Below are 14,088 nucleotides of genomic sequence, written 5' to 3'. Positions count from 1 at the left end.
AGGGGAGTTGCTAAGACACTTAAAAAAGTTCCTAGTGTTTTTGAGACCTAAGATTACCTACAATTTATGTAGTGAATTCTAAAAAAACAAAACAAAACAACCCAACACTAAAAAAGGCATTATTTCTGCCTGTTATTAGTTAACCCTTTCAAATTCGTAAATTACAAAAATGATTTCTTGGAATTCCAGAACTGGCCCTGTGACTAAGAATACTGTGGTAAAGAAATGTGGTACAAAACAGAAAAAGTCTAATCCCCACCCTCGGCAAAGAACAAAAAAAAGACCGACATTGTCCACTAAATACTGATGCAAACATGTAACAAAGAGTATCAAAAGTTATTCCTTTAAATATATACAAACTCTTTTAAACTCAAATACTGTCTTTAATACTTAGGATGGAGGATCGATGCCCTGAGGTGGAGAGGAAAGTGTTGAGAGAGAATATATTGCAACAGGCTGGACAGAGCTGTTAACTCCGTCACACTGTAAGCTTGGTAACAAGCACGTCTCTGCGGGCGCTGAGGGGCCCAGCGACCTCTCCCCGGGGACGCTCGGTGGCTATTTCTCAGCCGAACTCATTCTTTTGGACTTGATGAAGGCCATGCCGTGTGTCCGCATGTGAGTGTTTAAGGCAGCTTCCGTTTCAAAAGTTTTGGCGCAGACTTTGCACTTGCGGTCGGAGACGGCGCCGTCGGGGGAGTCGTCCTCGGGGCCCGGCTTGTTCTCCTGCTGGGTGTCCTCCCCGGCCCCGTTCTGCTTGGACACCGGCTGGGGCTCCTTGAGCTTGTGCACGATGAAGAGGTGTCGCGACAGGGACACGTGCGACGTGTAGCAGAGCCCGCACTCGCGGCACTGGTACGACGAGCCGTCGGACTTGTGCTGCGGGATGTGCTCGTGGAACTGCAGGAGGTTCTCAGTGGTGAAGCCGCACACCGCGCACTTGTGGACCTTGAAGACGTTGATCTTCAGCTTCTTCAGGGGCTGCGTGATGGCTCCCCGGGGAGGTCGGAACTCCAAGACCGGCTCTTCCAACTTGCGCTTGGGGCTGGGGGCCTTGGAGAAAAACAAGACAGAGGGCTAGTTTACAAGGGCTCAGGGGCGCTGGGCGAAGGACTGGCCAGCTCAGGCTTGAAGCTCCGGTGAAGGCAGCCATCCCTGGGGGGGACCTTGGTTCTGAGCCTCAGTGGGTAGGAATTGTGCTGCCAACACAATGTAAACTGTGGCTGTCTGAATCCATGAGCTGCCCCCTGGAAGAAGGATGGACACTCCCCCAGCCATGCAATTTCCTGCCTCTGAAAACTCACTGGAGGGTCAGCTCTCGCTCAGTTGACGGCACACAGCAACAGCATGCACCCTGCTTGGAAAAGCAGAGGGTCAGCGAAAGACAGGCAGCCCCACAGGCAGCTGGACAGGCTCGGCAGCTACGGGGGCTCAAGCAGAGCAGTGAGCGGGGCGTGTTCCCTTCTGTCACACGTGGGTCACTCGGAGGCTGAGGTGACTCAACGGCACCTAACACCGTTCTACACGGCCACGCCTGCCCTTCATTAGACGGGTGACGGGTAACCTGGAACAGAGAGCTGACAGACTGAGGACATGGGCCACACGGCTACAAGACAGGAAATGCTCCAGACAGAGAGAGGAGGCGAGCCAAGGACTGCCTGGGGACAGTGCAGGCACCATCCACCTCTCAACCTCTCCACAAACATGAACCTAGTCCCTGCTCTGGTCAGTGAGGCCAGCTGTGAACAGGGGACTCACGGTCCCCTGGAGCAAGACAGACACAACAGAATGAAAAAGCACATTAGGACGTGCAGGGCACAGGGAAAACAAGACAAGGAGGGGGACAGTTTACAATGGTTATGCTGAGTTGTGGAAAGGACTGGGTAATGGGTAACCTGGCTGACAATAGTGAGGACAAGAGTCACATGGAGACAAAACAGGAAATGCTCCAGGCAGGGAGGGAGAGGGGTGTGAGGGCAGCGTGGGGACAGGGCAGATGAGAGCCAGACGGCAGTTGTCCAGCATCTCATGGGGGCAATGTGGGGACTTCTGGTTTCACTATGACTAAGAGGGACTGACCTGTCATCTCAGAGAGGTGGTGACAATGAAATTCTCTCATGGGAAGACTGTAACATATAGCAGAAAAGAGCCTAGCAATTCCTCTTATTATTTTTGACTGCCTCTGAGTTGAGCACGACTCATAGCGACCCTATGAACAAAAAGGCTTGAAGGCCCTCTACAACTATCGACATTTATCAAAGTCCATAGAGTTTCTGGAGGCATGTGATTTAGGAAGTGGATGCCACTCAGCTGTTTAGCTCAGTCTTTAATAGGTAAGTTCTGTGACACGTGGACCACCAAGAGTGGGAATGAGGTGCAGGACAACTACCGACAGGGTGATGGTCATGAAGGGTGACTGTTAACCTGAGACCTAAAGGTTAAGGAGGCAGCCCAAGAAGGGCTGGGACCCTACACAGACTAAGAATAACCAGTGCAAAGGTCCTGGGGCAGCAGGGGGACGCCAGTCAGCTCCTTGGCGTTGCCACCTCCCCCATTCTTCCTAACAAGAGCTCCTCTTCCGGTTCCACTCTCACTCACACAGCCGCTCAGTTCAGATGAGCTGACAACGTGTCCACCCTCAGCTTCAGGAGGGACTGTGATGAGCCCAAGAGTAATCCTCTTCTCTGCCAACAGCTGGTTCCAGAGCTGTCATGGAATCTAACACAGGCCCAAAAGACAGAGGGCTTGGCTCACGGGGGCCCCAGGGAGAAGTGGTCTGTCCATGCAGGACAGCCATGATGTATTAAATTCCACCTCCACACACAGGACATGAACTACAAAGGAGGGTGTGGCCAGATGCAGGAAGAAGAACCAGAGATGGAATAAGGGGGTGCATGAGCTCATGGCTTCTAAGAGCAGGGTGTCCTGAGTGCAGTGGACAAATGCACCCAATCCTGAAGGGCTCAAAACTCCCCATTCAGACAAGGGAGGGGGCAGGGGCCGAGGTCACCCCAGTGAGAGGTTTCAGGGACACCATGCAGGTGAAGCCCGCGGTGCGGCTCCTTTAAAGATCTGAAACAGCGTGTTTCATCAAGTTCTCATTCTCTGCACAAATATCCCAGAAATAGCAGGCCTCCCACAGCTGACGGGCTGTCACCGTTCAGCATGGCTGGCAGGCTTGTTCTCTTTTATGGTGGCCCATAAAATAACGATCTGTCTTCTAGTTGACAGCAGCTTTAAGACCCAACAAAACACACTCTCTTACAACTACAGAAGTAGGTGGGAACCAGGAATTAAAAGGCCAGCTCCAGAGACAAGCACAGCCAGAAGCAAGGATGGGAGACTTGGTTTCACAGGCGGGCAAGTTATTAAGAGGAGGCTGGAGAAGCAGAGAGCCAGCCAGGGAGGAAGACCCTTGGTGGGTGTTGCGTCTACACCACAGGGAGCTTTCCAGAAACACACGGTATAGCTGGCCCTGGCCAGGGACCCTGGGCCATGAAGCACTCCCCTGGTTTGCAGCAGCGAGCCTCTGTCTACTCTCCTCCTTCCTACTGCCTCCCCACTGCAAATGCCACCACAGCCTAGCCCCTCACTGCTACTTCTCAAAAACCCGAGGCGAAACGACACTTCCCTCCTTCATCCTCCACAGCGTGCCATTTCTGCCTGTCCACGAGGCATCTGCCACACTGGACAATGCTAGCTCCCTTCAAGTTAGCCTCCCTGCGTCATCCGGAGACCTGTGACCTGTGTTTTCTTGGCTTCTGCAGGGCCGAGCCTTCGGTAACACACTGGGCGTTGTATTGTAGCCATGTGGGTTCCAGGAGGGCCACGTTCCCTGACTGCTGCTTCCTCTAACTCCCGGACTGCACCGAGCACACGCAACGACTTGTGCACAAACGCTAGCACGCATTTATGCTGATTAAAATCCAGCACCCACGGACAGAAAATAAAACACAAACATGGAGTTTTGTGTTCGATCGTTACAAAGAGAAGACTCCCTTCATTTACAGGAGATAACAGCCAAAAGGAGGCCTGGCTGCATGGTGTTAAGAGCTCAGATAACAAATGAAAGATCGGTGGTTCAAACCCACCCACCGGCTGCTCTACAGGAGACGAGCATGGCAGTCTGTGTGAACAGATTACAGCCTTGGGAACACTGTGGGGAGGCTCTGCTCTGCCATGTGGGGTCACTACGAGTCAGAACTGACTTGACAGCCATCAGTTTAAACTGATTTTTGGTCTAATGGCCCATATGCTGTCAGTGAAGAAGCAGCTACTGAACATATTCCATTAGTATGTCAATAAAGAAATTTAAAACTTCTATGAGCAGATCATTAGCATTTCTCTGGAAAGATATATATAAAAAAAATAAAGAATGTCTTTAAGGAGAAAGATGAGGGTTTGGGACATATGTCACGACAGTTTATCGATGATTTTATATCCTGTTCATGGCCTGGACAGAGTCTACAGACACAGGCACACACGTCCAGAATGACAGGGAAAGGCCACCAACACAGGCTGCTGCCGGGAGAAGATCTGGGGCTGCTGACCTTGGTGTCCTCCTGCATTTCCACTTCCTCCTCATTGGGGCCCTCTGCCATCTCCTTCAAGTCCGGATCCTTGATGCCATGCATCAGCTGGATGTGCTTCTCCAGCATCAACCGCTTCGTGAAGGTGCGCCGGGAGTCCGGGCAGTGCCTGTGGGACCAAACGCAGACGGATCATTTACTTGTGGAAAAAAGCACCGGGTGATTGAGAACACACAACGAATACAGTCATGACTGAGAAAGCTTCTCTGTCCACGGAACTAAAAAAAAAACCAAAAACAAAAACAAAACCAAGGGAGCTCTGGTGGCCTGGCAGGAGAAGCCACACTGCAACCCCAGAGTTGTGCAGTTTGAATCCACCAGATGCTCTGCTGGAGAAGGAGGGACAATCTCCTCCTGTACAGTCAGATCTGATTTGACTGTGCATGCACGCGTGCGCGCGCGCGCGCACACACACACACACACACACACACACACACACACACACACACACACACACAAAATATATATATATAAAAACAACAAAAGAACCCAACTCATTGACGCTGAGCTGGAACCACTGGCCATCACTGGCTTTCCAAGGTTATAAATTGCACGAGAGACCATCATCCTTCTCCCTTGGAATGGCTACAGAGCCATGTCCCTCAGGCTGGAGTGCAGCCCCCTACTGACCCGACCAGAGGCCCCCTGTGGTACACTCGGTTCCCCAAATGACCTGTGTGAAGACCAAGGACCCCAGGTAAACGGTAACTGTGCTGTGAAGCCTGGTTCCAAGCCGTGAAGGGTTTGATCACTTCCACAGAACAGAGTCAGATTGTGTGTCCTTAGGGAACCGGCCAAGTTTGGTTCAGCAGGACCACTTCTTTTCTAGGGTTGGCCTGCACCACGGTCTTAACTTGTAACTTGCAACGGTTTTAGTTTTTAAATGGAAAAGAACAAATTTCAAAAGTTTTCCTTATGATGATTCTAAGAGTTAAGGCCCTTGGGATTCACCAAGTGACAAACATGAAAAAAGAAAGGGGTCCCTTACCCCAGGGTTCCTCAATCTGGCATCATTCATTCCTGCCCAATGCCACAATCAAGAGAAGACAAGGTGTGTAACCGAGGCAAGTTCTTCCTCAAAGCAGGAATCTAGCATGTATGCTTCAAATCAGAACCCTCAAATATGCTTATTCATTCAGCAGAGAAAATGCAGAGAACCAAGAACAGACATGCCCAAAAGCTCTTTAAAAAGTCTTCATTTTATCATAAACTCCACAAAAGAACATTACAGATTATGACTTTAATTTTTCTTAGGACTGTACAAATTACCATTTCTAAATATACTAGACAAGAGCAGGCATACAAGTTCATGACCAAGGCAAACATGTATGCGGTAACCCAAATATCAGGAATACCACCGCAAGGAAACAAAGTGGCTGTTCTATAGGATACACAATGTACATGATCCACGGCCTCATCTCTGAGATCAGAGGAGCTAGATGGTGCCCGACTCCCATGACCAGTCATTCCAATCAGGGCTTTAACAGGTGGAACTTTGAGAACAGGGGAAGAAATGTAAACCAGAATGCCAAATGCCTACACAAAATCAGACGTACTTGACTGGCTGAGGTGGGAGGATTTCCTGAAACTACTGCTCCAAGATTGAGACTGTACACAGCTTTAGTTTGCTTGGCTCCATAGTCAACAGTCTTGGCACCAGCAGCCAGGAAATTAAAAGGCACATTGCAATGGGAAAGTCTGCTGTTAGGGACCTCTCCAAAGTACTGAAGAACAATGGTGTCTCTCTGGAGACTAAGGTGCATCTGATACAGGCCATGGTCTTCGCAATCACTTGTTATGCATCAGAGAGTTAGACAATGACCAAGGAGGATAGAAGGAGAATTGATGCCTTTGAGCTGTGGTGCTGGAGAAGAGTATTGAGAATACCATGGACTGCCAGGAAAACAAACAGATTTGTCCTGGAAAGGGTTAAACCGGGTGGCTCCTTGAAGACAAGGATTCTGAGGCTCCGTCTAACATATTTTGGGTATGTTGTAAGGAGAGACCAGTCCTTGGAGAGGGACATCATGCTTGGGAGGGTGGAGGGACAGCGCAGGAGAGGAAGGCCCTCTATGAGGTGGATTGATTCAGTGACTGGGATAATTGGGATGGGAGTGTCAGAGACAGTGAGATTGGCACAGGACAGAGTGGAGTTTAGGGCTGTTGTACATAGGGTCGCTATGAGTCGCAAGCGACTCGACGACACATAACAACAACAACTGCTCCAAGATATTCATCCAACCAGCAATCAATGATAACCCTGCATGTATCTTGACTCAAAAAAATAAAAATACAATCACTTACAAAGATGAGAATGTTATTTAGGAGGTAGGGGAGGGAGGAGGAAATGAGATTAATGGAAACTGAACGAACAGTGGCAATTAGAATGTCTTTGCACTGTAGCATATTAACCAACTCTGTTGAACACCCAGGGTACACACAGCTGAATGTGAATCTAAGCTGCTATGTAAATCATCAACAAAAGTACCATATTACTTTAAAAAAAAAGAAAAAATAAAAACTGCAAACTCAACTCTTTGGCAGTGAGTCAGTACTGACTCACAGCTGACTGTCCAGCAGGGTTTAGGAATGCTATAAATTGCATGGGGGGAAATGGCTCACTTTTTTCCTGCAGAGCAACTGGTGGTTCCCAGCCATCAGGGAGGTGCTGCCTTGGGGGGGTTAACAGCACATTTCCTTGCAAAATGCACCACCAGAGCTCCCTGAAGTTACCACAACAGTGAAAGAGGACGGAAGATATGTCAATCTTATTTGGAACCGAATTTGCTGCCTCCAAAAATATTCCTGGGGAAATCTGTAATGGTTGTCCTGAAACCCTGAATATTCCATATCAGAGACCCCCCTAAGGCTGTGGCTGGAGCCAGCACCAACACCCAATAATCAACATTCCCCAAAACGAGGAGATTTTACAACTACAACAACAGATGAACTGGGCAATCTCTGCATCTTCCAGCCTTACAGTGACTTCGTGCAGAAGATGTAGGGCATGCCTGCCAGCTGTCTTCTGCCCTTCCTCTCGGCCCAGGGAATCCATTCTATCTAGAAGGATTCTATTTTTGTTAGCTACCTTGAGTTGGTACTATTCATAAACCCTCCAATGAACAACAGATCTAAGCCCTATCCCATCCTACCCCATCCGCATCAACTACACACTTGAGCCTATTGCTGCAGTCAACGTATCAACCCATCTCACTGAGAGTCTTCCTCTCTGTTGCTGACCCATCAACTTTGCCATTATGATGTCCCTTTCCAAGAACAGCCCCTCCTAACAACATGACCCAAGTATGGGAAATGGAATCGTCACTGTTTGTGCCTCTGAGGAGCACTCTGGCTGCACTTTTCCAAGACCTGCTTGTTCATTCTTTTTGCAGTCCACAAGATCTTCAACACAGGTGCTAGAAGACTATGCCACCAAGCAACCTGAAGCCTTTTAAGTCCCATGAATCATCGACTGGCAAGACAAACTGGTCACAGAGGCGACACACACTTCAAAAAGTTTTAAGCTGATATTCAAAATACCTGAGCCCATTGTGATGGCTATATTATTGCTGTTGTTATGCGCCATTGAGTTGCCTGCAACTCACAGCGACCCTATGTACAACAGCTCTAAACCCTGCCTTATCCTAAGCGAGTCTTACTGAATCCAACATATCTAACCCCAATGCCCCAGTTATCATACCAATCCATCTCATTCAGGGTCTTCCTCTCTTGTGCTGTCCCTTCAACCTTCCAAACACAAGGTCCTGCTCCAAGCATTGGTCCCTCCTGGACACACACCCAAAGTATGAGATGAAGCTTCAAAATCCTTGCCTCCAAGGAGAAACCTGGTTTCTCTCTCTCCAAGACAGAGCTGTTTGTTCTCGTGGTGGTTCATGGTATGTTCAAGACTCTTCCCTAGCACCAAACTCAAAGGTATCAATTCTTCTGACATCCTTAGTCATCCAGCTCTCTGATGCACAGCATGTAACTGTGAAGACCATTAGCTGGATCAGGAGCACCTTAGTCTCCAGACTGACATCATTGCTCCTCAGCACTCTAGAGTGGTCCCTGACAGCAGACTTTCCCAATGCAATTTGTCTTTTGATGTCCTGACTGCTGGTGCCAAGAGTGTTGACTGTGGTGCTGAACCAAGCTGAAATTAACAACCTCAATCTCTTCTCCATCTATCGTTGTTGTTGTTGTTAAGTGCGGTAGAGTTGTAGATGACCCATAGCAACCCTATGCATTAAAGTCTTGAACACAAAACTTTCATCTTTTCTCCAAGTTCACAAAGTTTCCAGAGGCAAGCTTTTTTGCCACTCCTGCTTCCAAGCCTGTTTTATTCCGAAGATCCACAAACACCAGGCCTGAGGACCAGAGGCCTGAGGGACCAAAAGCCTTTTTAAATACGAAGCCAAATCCAATCAGCTCACACCAGTTATGAGCAAGAGCCACACCCTACTCTCAACCCCAAACCAGAAAACACACCTTTGTAGAAGCTGGCCGTTCCATTCATCCCTATCTATCATAGGAAAAGAAAATCACTGTACAAGTGGATCTGTGAATTCCAAACTCAGATGATTCAAGGGTCAACTGCAATTTGCACCTTCTGGCTAATAGAATCAAATTCTAACGCAGTGCCATCGTGTCAGTTCTAATTCACAGTGACCTTCCATCAGGTTTCAAAGATGTAAATCCCATCAGGAGGAAGCTTCCTATCTAAAGAGCTGAAAACAGGACACAGAGGCACAGGGCCAAGAGCACCTCTCTGAAAGGGCCAAAGAGAGAATGAGAATAGCACAGCTCCTCACCACCCCAGAGCAGAAAGCGGATAAAGAGACACAGCCCAGACCCATGGTGCTTCTAGAGCCAAACCAACACCAAGAGGTTCGTTTATTCACTGTTGACTCACAGTTGTGGTAACCCAAAACAGGGTTTATCAGGGAAGGAAGGTGAACAGTGGAGAGACAAATAATATCACCCAATACAGATCCAGAGTTTAGGGCAAGTTCAAAAGCACAATTCTTCAATTAGTCCAGGCTCTAATTTCAGTTAGCAGTCAAATCCAAATGATCCAGCAAGGTTTTCCTCCAAGCTGTTACAAGTCAGCTTCCCCTTAACAGCAAAAACCTTTAACTGTGGCCATTATCTTTAGGGCTCCTCTACTAACACCTTGCCACAGTCTCTGCACAGCAATGCCACAGTCTCTCCACCATCACCAGGGTCTTGCTCTTGTCTGTCTCATGTCTTGCCACAAGTCTTGTTCGCCTCAAGTCTTGCTGCTCAGTGTGGGAAGCACTCCTTCTCTTATCCTAGTCCCATAGCTGTGGACGATTTGCAAAAACACAGTGATCTGCAAGACTATGCACCTGTAGTTAAAGTAGCCGGAAATGAGAGCGGGCTAATTGAAATGGCTAAAAAAAGTCAACTTTTAACCTAACACCACACTGCCCAACTTTCTCCTTCAGCTAAGTGATTTAGTGCACAACAAAGATTTGTCATGCATAGTAAGTCTTTATCTTCATCTATAAGGAAGTGGTGTGTGGCACTCCACTAGGTGATAGAGGTTTAAATTGGTCCTTTCGGTCTCTCTCCCTTTTAGTCTTTCAGTCAGTAGGATAACTTGGGGTAGTGGGGGAAGCTGCCCTATGTTAAGTGGTGGCCAACAGCCAGGGAGTACAAGGCCATTCCAGGACCAAACTCAAGTCCAAGTCCTACCAGATCCTCGGCTGAACCTCTGAGAAAATTCACTGGCCAATGTCAGGGAGTCACTATGTGGAGGGTGAGAAAGCATCTCATTCAGCTGTCTACCTGCCAATCAATGACCTCTACCTCTCAGTGAACTAGTAGTCAAGTGGCAAGATGCAGTGCTACAATCCCAAAGGCATACAGTTCGAATCCACCAGCAGCTCCGCGGCAAAAGGCTGGGTAATCTCCTCCAGTGCGATTAAATGCCTCTGAAAAGCTGACAGAGGGTCAGCTATGGGTCATTTCTGAATCAACGGTGCACACCACCACCACCACCACCACCACCACCTCTCAGTGAGGAATTACTCTGGGTGCAAGCAGCATACAAGAACTTGCATGCAGTGTGCACCTTTTTATATTCTTATTTTTAAATGCTAAGATCCAGGCAGAGAACCACAAACCAAGCCACAGAACAGAATTCAGAATTTCAGGCTATAGGCTATGGAGAAGATGGGGAAATTGAATCTTAATACAGATCAGAGATTTAAAAACAGAATCGTGTGGACGTTCCCCTGCTAACGCCTCACTGCCCCTCCCCCGTCGGCAGCTCTGACTTACGAGCAGGTGTACACTTTCCTGATGCCTTTGTGCTTGATCCGGTTGTGACGGCACAGGCTGTGTGAGGAGCTGAAGGACTTGTCACACTGGCGGCAGGGGTGCTTCTTCATTTGCTTTATGGGGGGGGGGAGAGAGAGAGAGAAGGATGCGTAAGAGGATGAAAACAGGAAACATCAAAAACCAGCAAAAATTTCTTGATGATTTAAACTAACCAGCCAAACAACCCATCAACAAACGAATGCACAGAGAGGCTGTGGTACATTCACACAATGGAGTATTACGCAGCCCTGAAAAACAAAGAACTCTTGAAATATACAAAATGAGTGACCAAGGAGGATATTGTACTGAGTGAAATATCTGTCACAAAAAGACAAATACTGCATAATGCCATGGTTATAAAACAGGAGTGACATGGGGGTTGGGAAAAACAAAGAAAAGAGGGAATAAATGATGTACATGGCATTGAAACAGATGAGGCAGAGAACTGTACAAAAAGAATCTATCACTAGGTATTACTGGCATGACAAGAGTCCATACTAAGAGCTGTACAGTAAAGTGGTGGTTGTGGGGGACTTTATAACAATGAAAGAACTTTTTCCCCAAGAAAAAAGTGAACTGGGGGGAGGGAGGGCAGGGAGGAAAATGTGCAACAATGAATGAATGGAAATCCAAGTTCTTTATAAAATTACAATAAAATCTCATTAAAAAATTTCAACAAACAAAAAATCCTAAACAGCCTCAAAAAAACCCTAAATAGCCAGCATCATTTAGCAATACAAGAACAAAGTGAGAAGGTTCCTTTAAAATGCAACAGCCGATATCATCTAGCTGCATAAAAATAAAACTAGCAGACTCTTAAACATGGAGGACAGGGCAGGGACAGTACAGAAAAGGGCTGATGACACATAATTTTTTTTAAAGGAGATGATGTATAAAAACATCACTTTATTACATACTAAATAAAGCCATTTACTTGGTTTCTTGTATCCAGAAAGAATTATAGCATCTTCTCCCAGTGTTTAGATGTTAAATTTGCACCTCTGGCTAATTTTAAGCATATAAAAAGAAATTATTTCCTCCTTAATGAGTAAGTTAGGATTTATTATATGAAAGAAGAATTTTTCCAGAAGGCCTTCTGTTTCAATCAGAAAACAGAAGTTGAAACCACTTTAAAGGGACTGCTTGTGGGCATTGATTTGGGGGATGTGTGGTGGGGGGTAGGAGTGAGGAGATAAAGAAATGCAGTGAGAAAAGGTAGGAGCAAGATACCTCACGAGAAATCAGTGTTAACAAATTTTCCCCCCTCATATTTAAAATGTTTTCCACTCAGGCTAAGACACTTTTCTTTTTTCCTTATATTTTATTGATTTTGTTGTTGAAAACATACACTAACTCAAGTTTATACATGAACAATTATCTTATTGCTGTTACATCAGAATCAACTTGGGCTCACAGCTGAACCTCCAGCAGGTTTTCAGGGGCTGCAAAACACACAGGAGGCGGCAAGCTGGTGGATTCGAACCTGCTGGTTTGACAGTGATTATGTTCTCTGAGCTGTGCAACCATCCTAAACCTCCTTTAACTGACTAGATCCTTCCTCATCAACATGAACTCACTGTTGCCCCCAACGTTTCCTATCTAATCTTTCAAGCTGCCGCTGTTAGTTCTCCAAAGAGGAGAATGCTATAGGCAGGCCCCTCAGTAAAACTAAACTATTGTTTGGTTTTAAATCCGTTTGGTTTAATGTTTAGAGATTATCTCAGGATAGTCATTTCAAGGGTTCATCTGGCTCCCATAAACACGAGAGTCTGGACTCTGAAAATCTGTTCTGCATTTTCCCCTTTTTGATCAGTCTTCTATGGACTCTTGACCAGTATTCAGTTATAGTAGCTAGGCACCATTCTGTTCTTCTGGTCGCCTAGCAAAGGAGATAGTGGTCCATGGAGACATCTAACCACATGTTCCACTTCTGACTCGCTTCCTTCCTCTGCTATTCCAGGTGAACAGAGAAACATTCATTTAATTCCACGTATCCTCATGTATAGCCTGGAAGCAAGAGCGGCATCCACTTCCGAAATGGCTTGCCTCCGGAAACTCTATGTATGAATGGTGCTCAGGCCGTTCGTTCATAGGGTCGCTATGAGTCATCTATGACTCGACGGCACCAAACAACAACAACAACAACAATCCTCATATATAAATTCTGAAGTAAAAAACCTGTGGCTTGGAGTTCAACACACTCTCTGGGTATTATGTACACAGGAGCCCGGAATGAAATGCTGTCCTATCACAAGGAAATTAGGGAGAGAGGAAGCATCAGCCTTGTGACTGGAACCAAATCAGATTCCACCCTTATTAAAAATAAGGCTGACGTGGGCATCGCTTCTTTGTGAAGTTACACTATTCTGTTTGGCGGCCGGAAGAGATAAGCAATATTAGAAAAAATGGAAGCTAAGTGATAAAGAAACACCAAAAGGGGAAGGAAAAAAAAATTCTTAGGCATTGCCCACCTGATAGACTGTCCTTATTCAACCTGGAAAGCCAATCTAGAGTCGAGGCTGACACTGAGGCCCGACAGGGCCAGACATGGACTCAAACACACCCTGTCCCCACCATTCACTCACCACATCAGCTGGGGACCCCTTAGCTCCCTAACCATCTGTGGGGTCACAGCAGTGCCTCCCACGGGGAAGGGGGACAGGGGGTGCCAGGAAAACAACAGAGGTTAAAGGTTAATTAGCACAGAGCTGGGGACACAAGTAAGCCGCAGTCTCTTAATGATAATAATAATATCCCTCATCATACAGACACAGCTCGTTTTACTGAGCTTTATTTTACTCCTAGAGGCAGTATATTTTTTTGCAAATCGAAGGTTTATGCATGCCGTAAGGTTTATGCCACCTTCCCTGCAGCCCATGCCTGTCTCGTGTCTGTGTCCCGTTTTGGTAATTCTCACGGTCCTTCACTTCCCATCATGCTTTACTGAATCCTTACTAGACCACAGCAGAGTTTTAGATGCACCAGGAAACTCAGCCACCCCCGTGACTCGCTCCTTGCAGAAATCTGCTTTATGGCTGTGGCTGGAACGGACCCATCTCCATCCCAGCTAACATCCACAGCCACACTTGCATTCAAGAGTGGAACACAACGTCTTCAAACAACGCGAATCCTTCTGGTGGGCGCTAAACTCAGA

The 14,088-nt window shown here is 47.1% G+C and overlaps 1 protein-coding gene across 1 annotated transcript in view; it reads right to left on the bottom strand.

Annotated features, from left to right (window-relative positions):
• Nucleotides 1-558: 558 nt before the first annotated feature.
• Nucleotides 559-14,088, bottom strand: part of ZNF532 (zinc finger protein 532) — a 133,750-nt gene continuing 120,220 nt past the window's right edge. Inside the window, exons 7-9 of the mRNA XM_006891748.1 lie at nucleotides 10,896-11,008; nucleotides 4,551-4,698; nucleotides 559-1,053 (exon numbers count right to left, since the gene is read on the bottom strand). Of these exons, the coding sequence (XP_006891810.1) occupies nucleotides 559-1,053; nucleotides 4,551-4,698; nucleotides 10,896-11,008 (756 nt within the window). The remainder of the gene's footprint in view (nucleotides 1,054-4,550; nucleotides 4,699-10,895; nucleotides 11,009-14,088) is intronic.

The sequence above is a fragment of the Elephantulus edwardii genome, unplaced genomic scaffold (assembly GCF_000299155.1).
Source record: "Elephantulus edwardii isolate Elephantulus edwardi_28Jun2011 unplaced genomic scaffold, EleEdw1.0 scaffold00103, whole genome shotgun sequence".
NCBI classification, from domain to species: Eukaryota; Metazoa; Chordata; class Mammalia; order Macroscelidea; family Macroscelididae; genus Elephantulus; species Elephantulus edwardii.
Note: the sequence above shows the minus strand (reverse complement) of the source record. Positions and strands in the feature narration are given on the sequence as shown.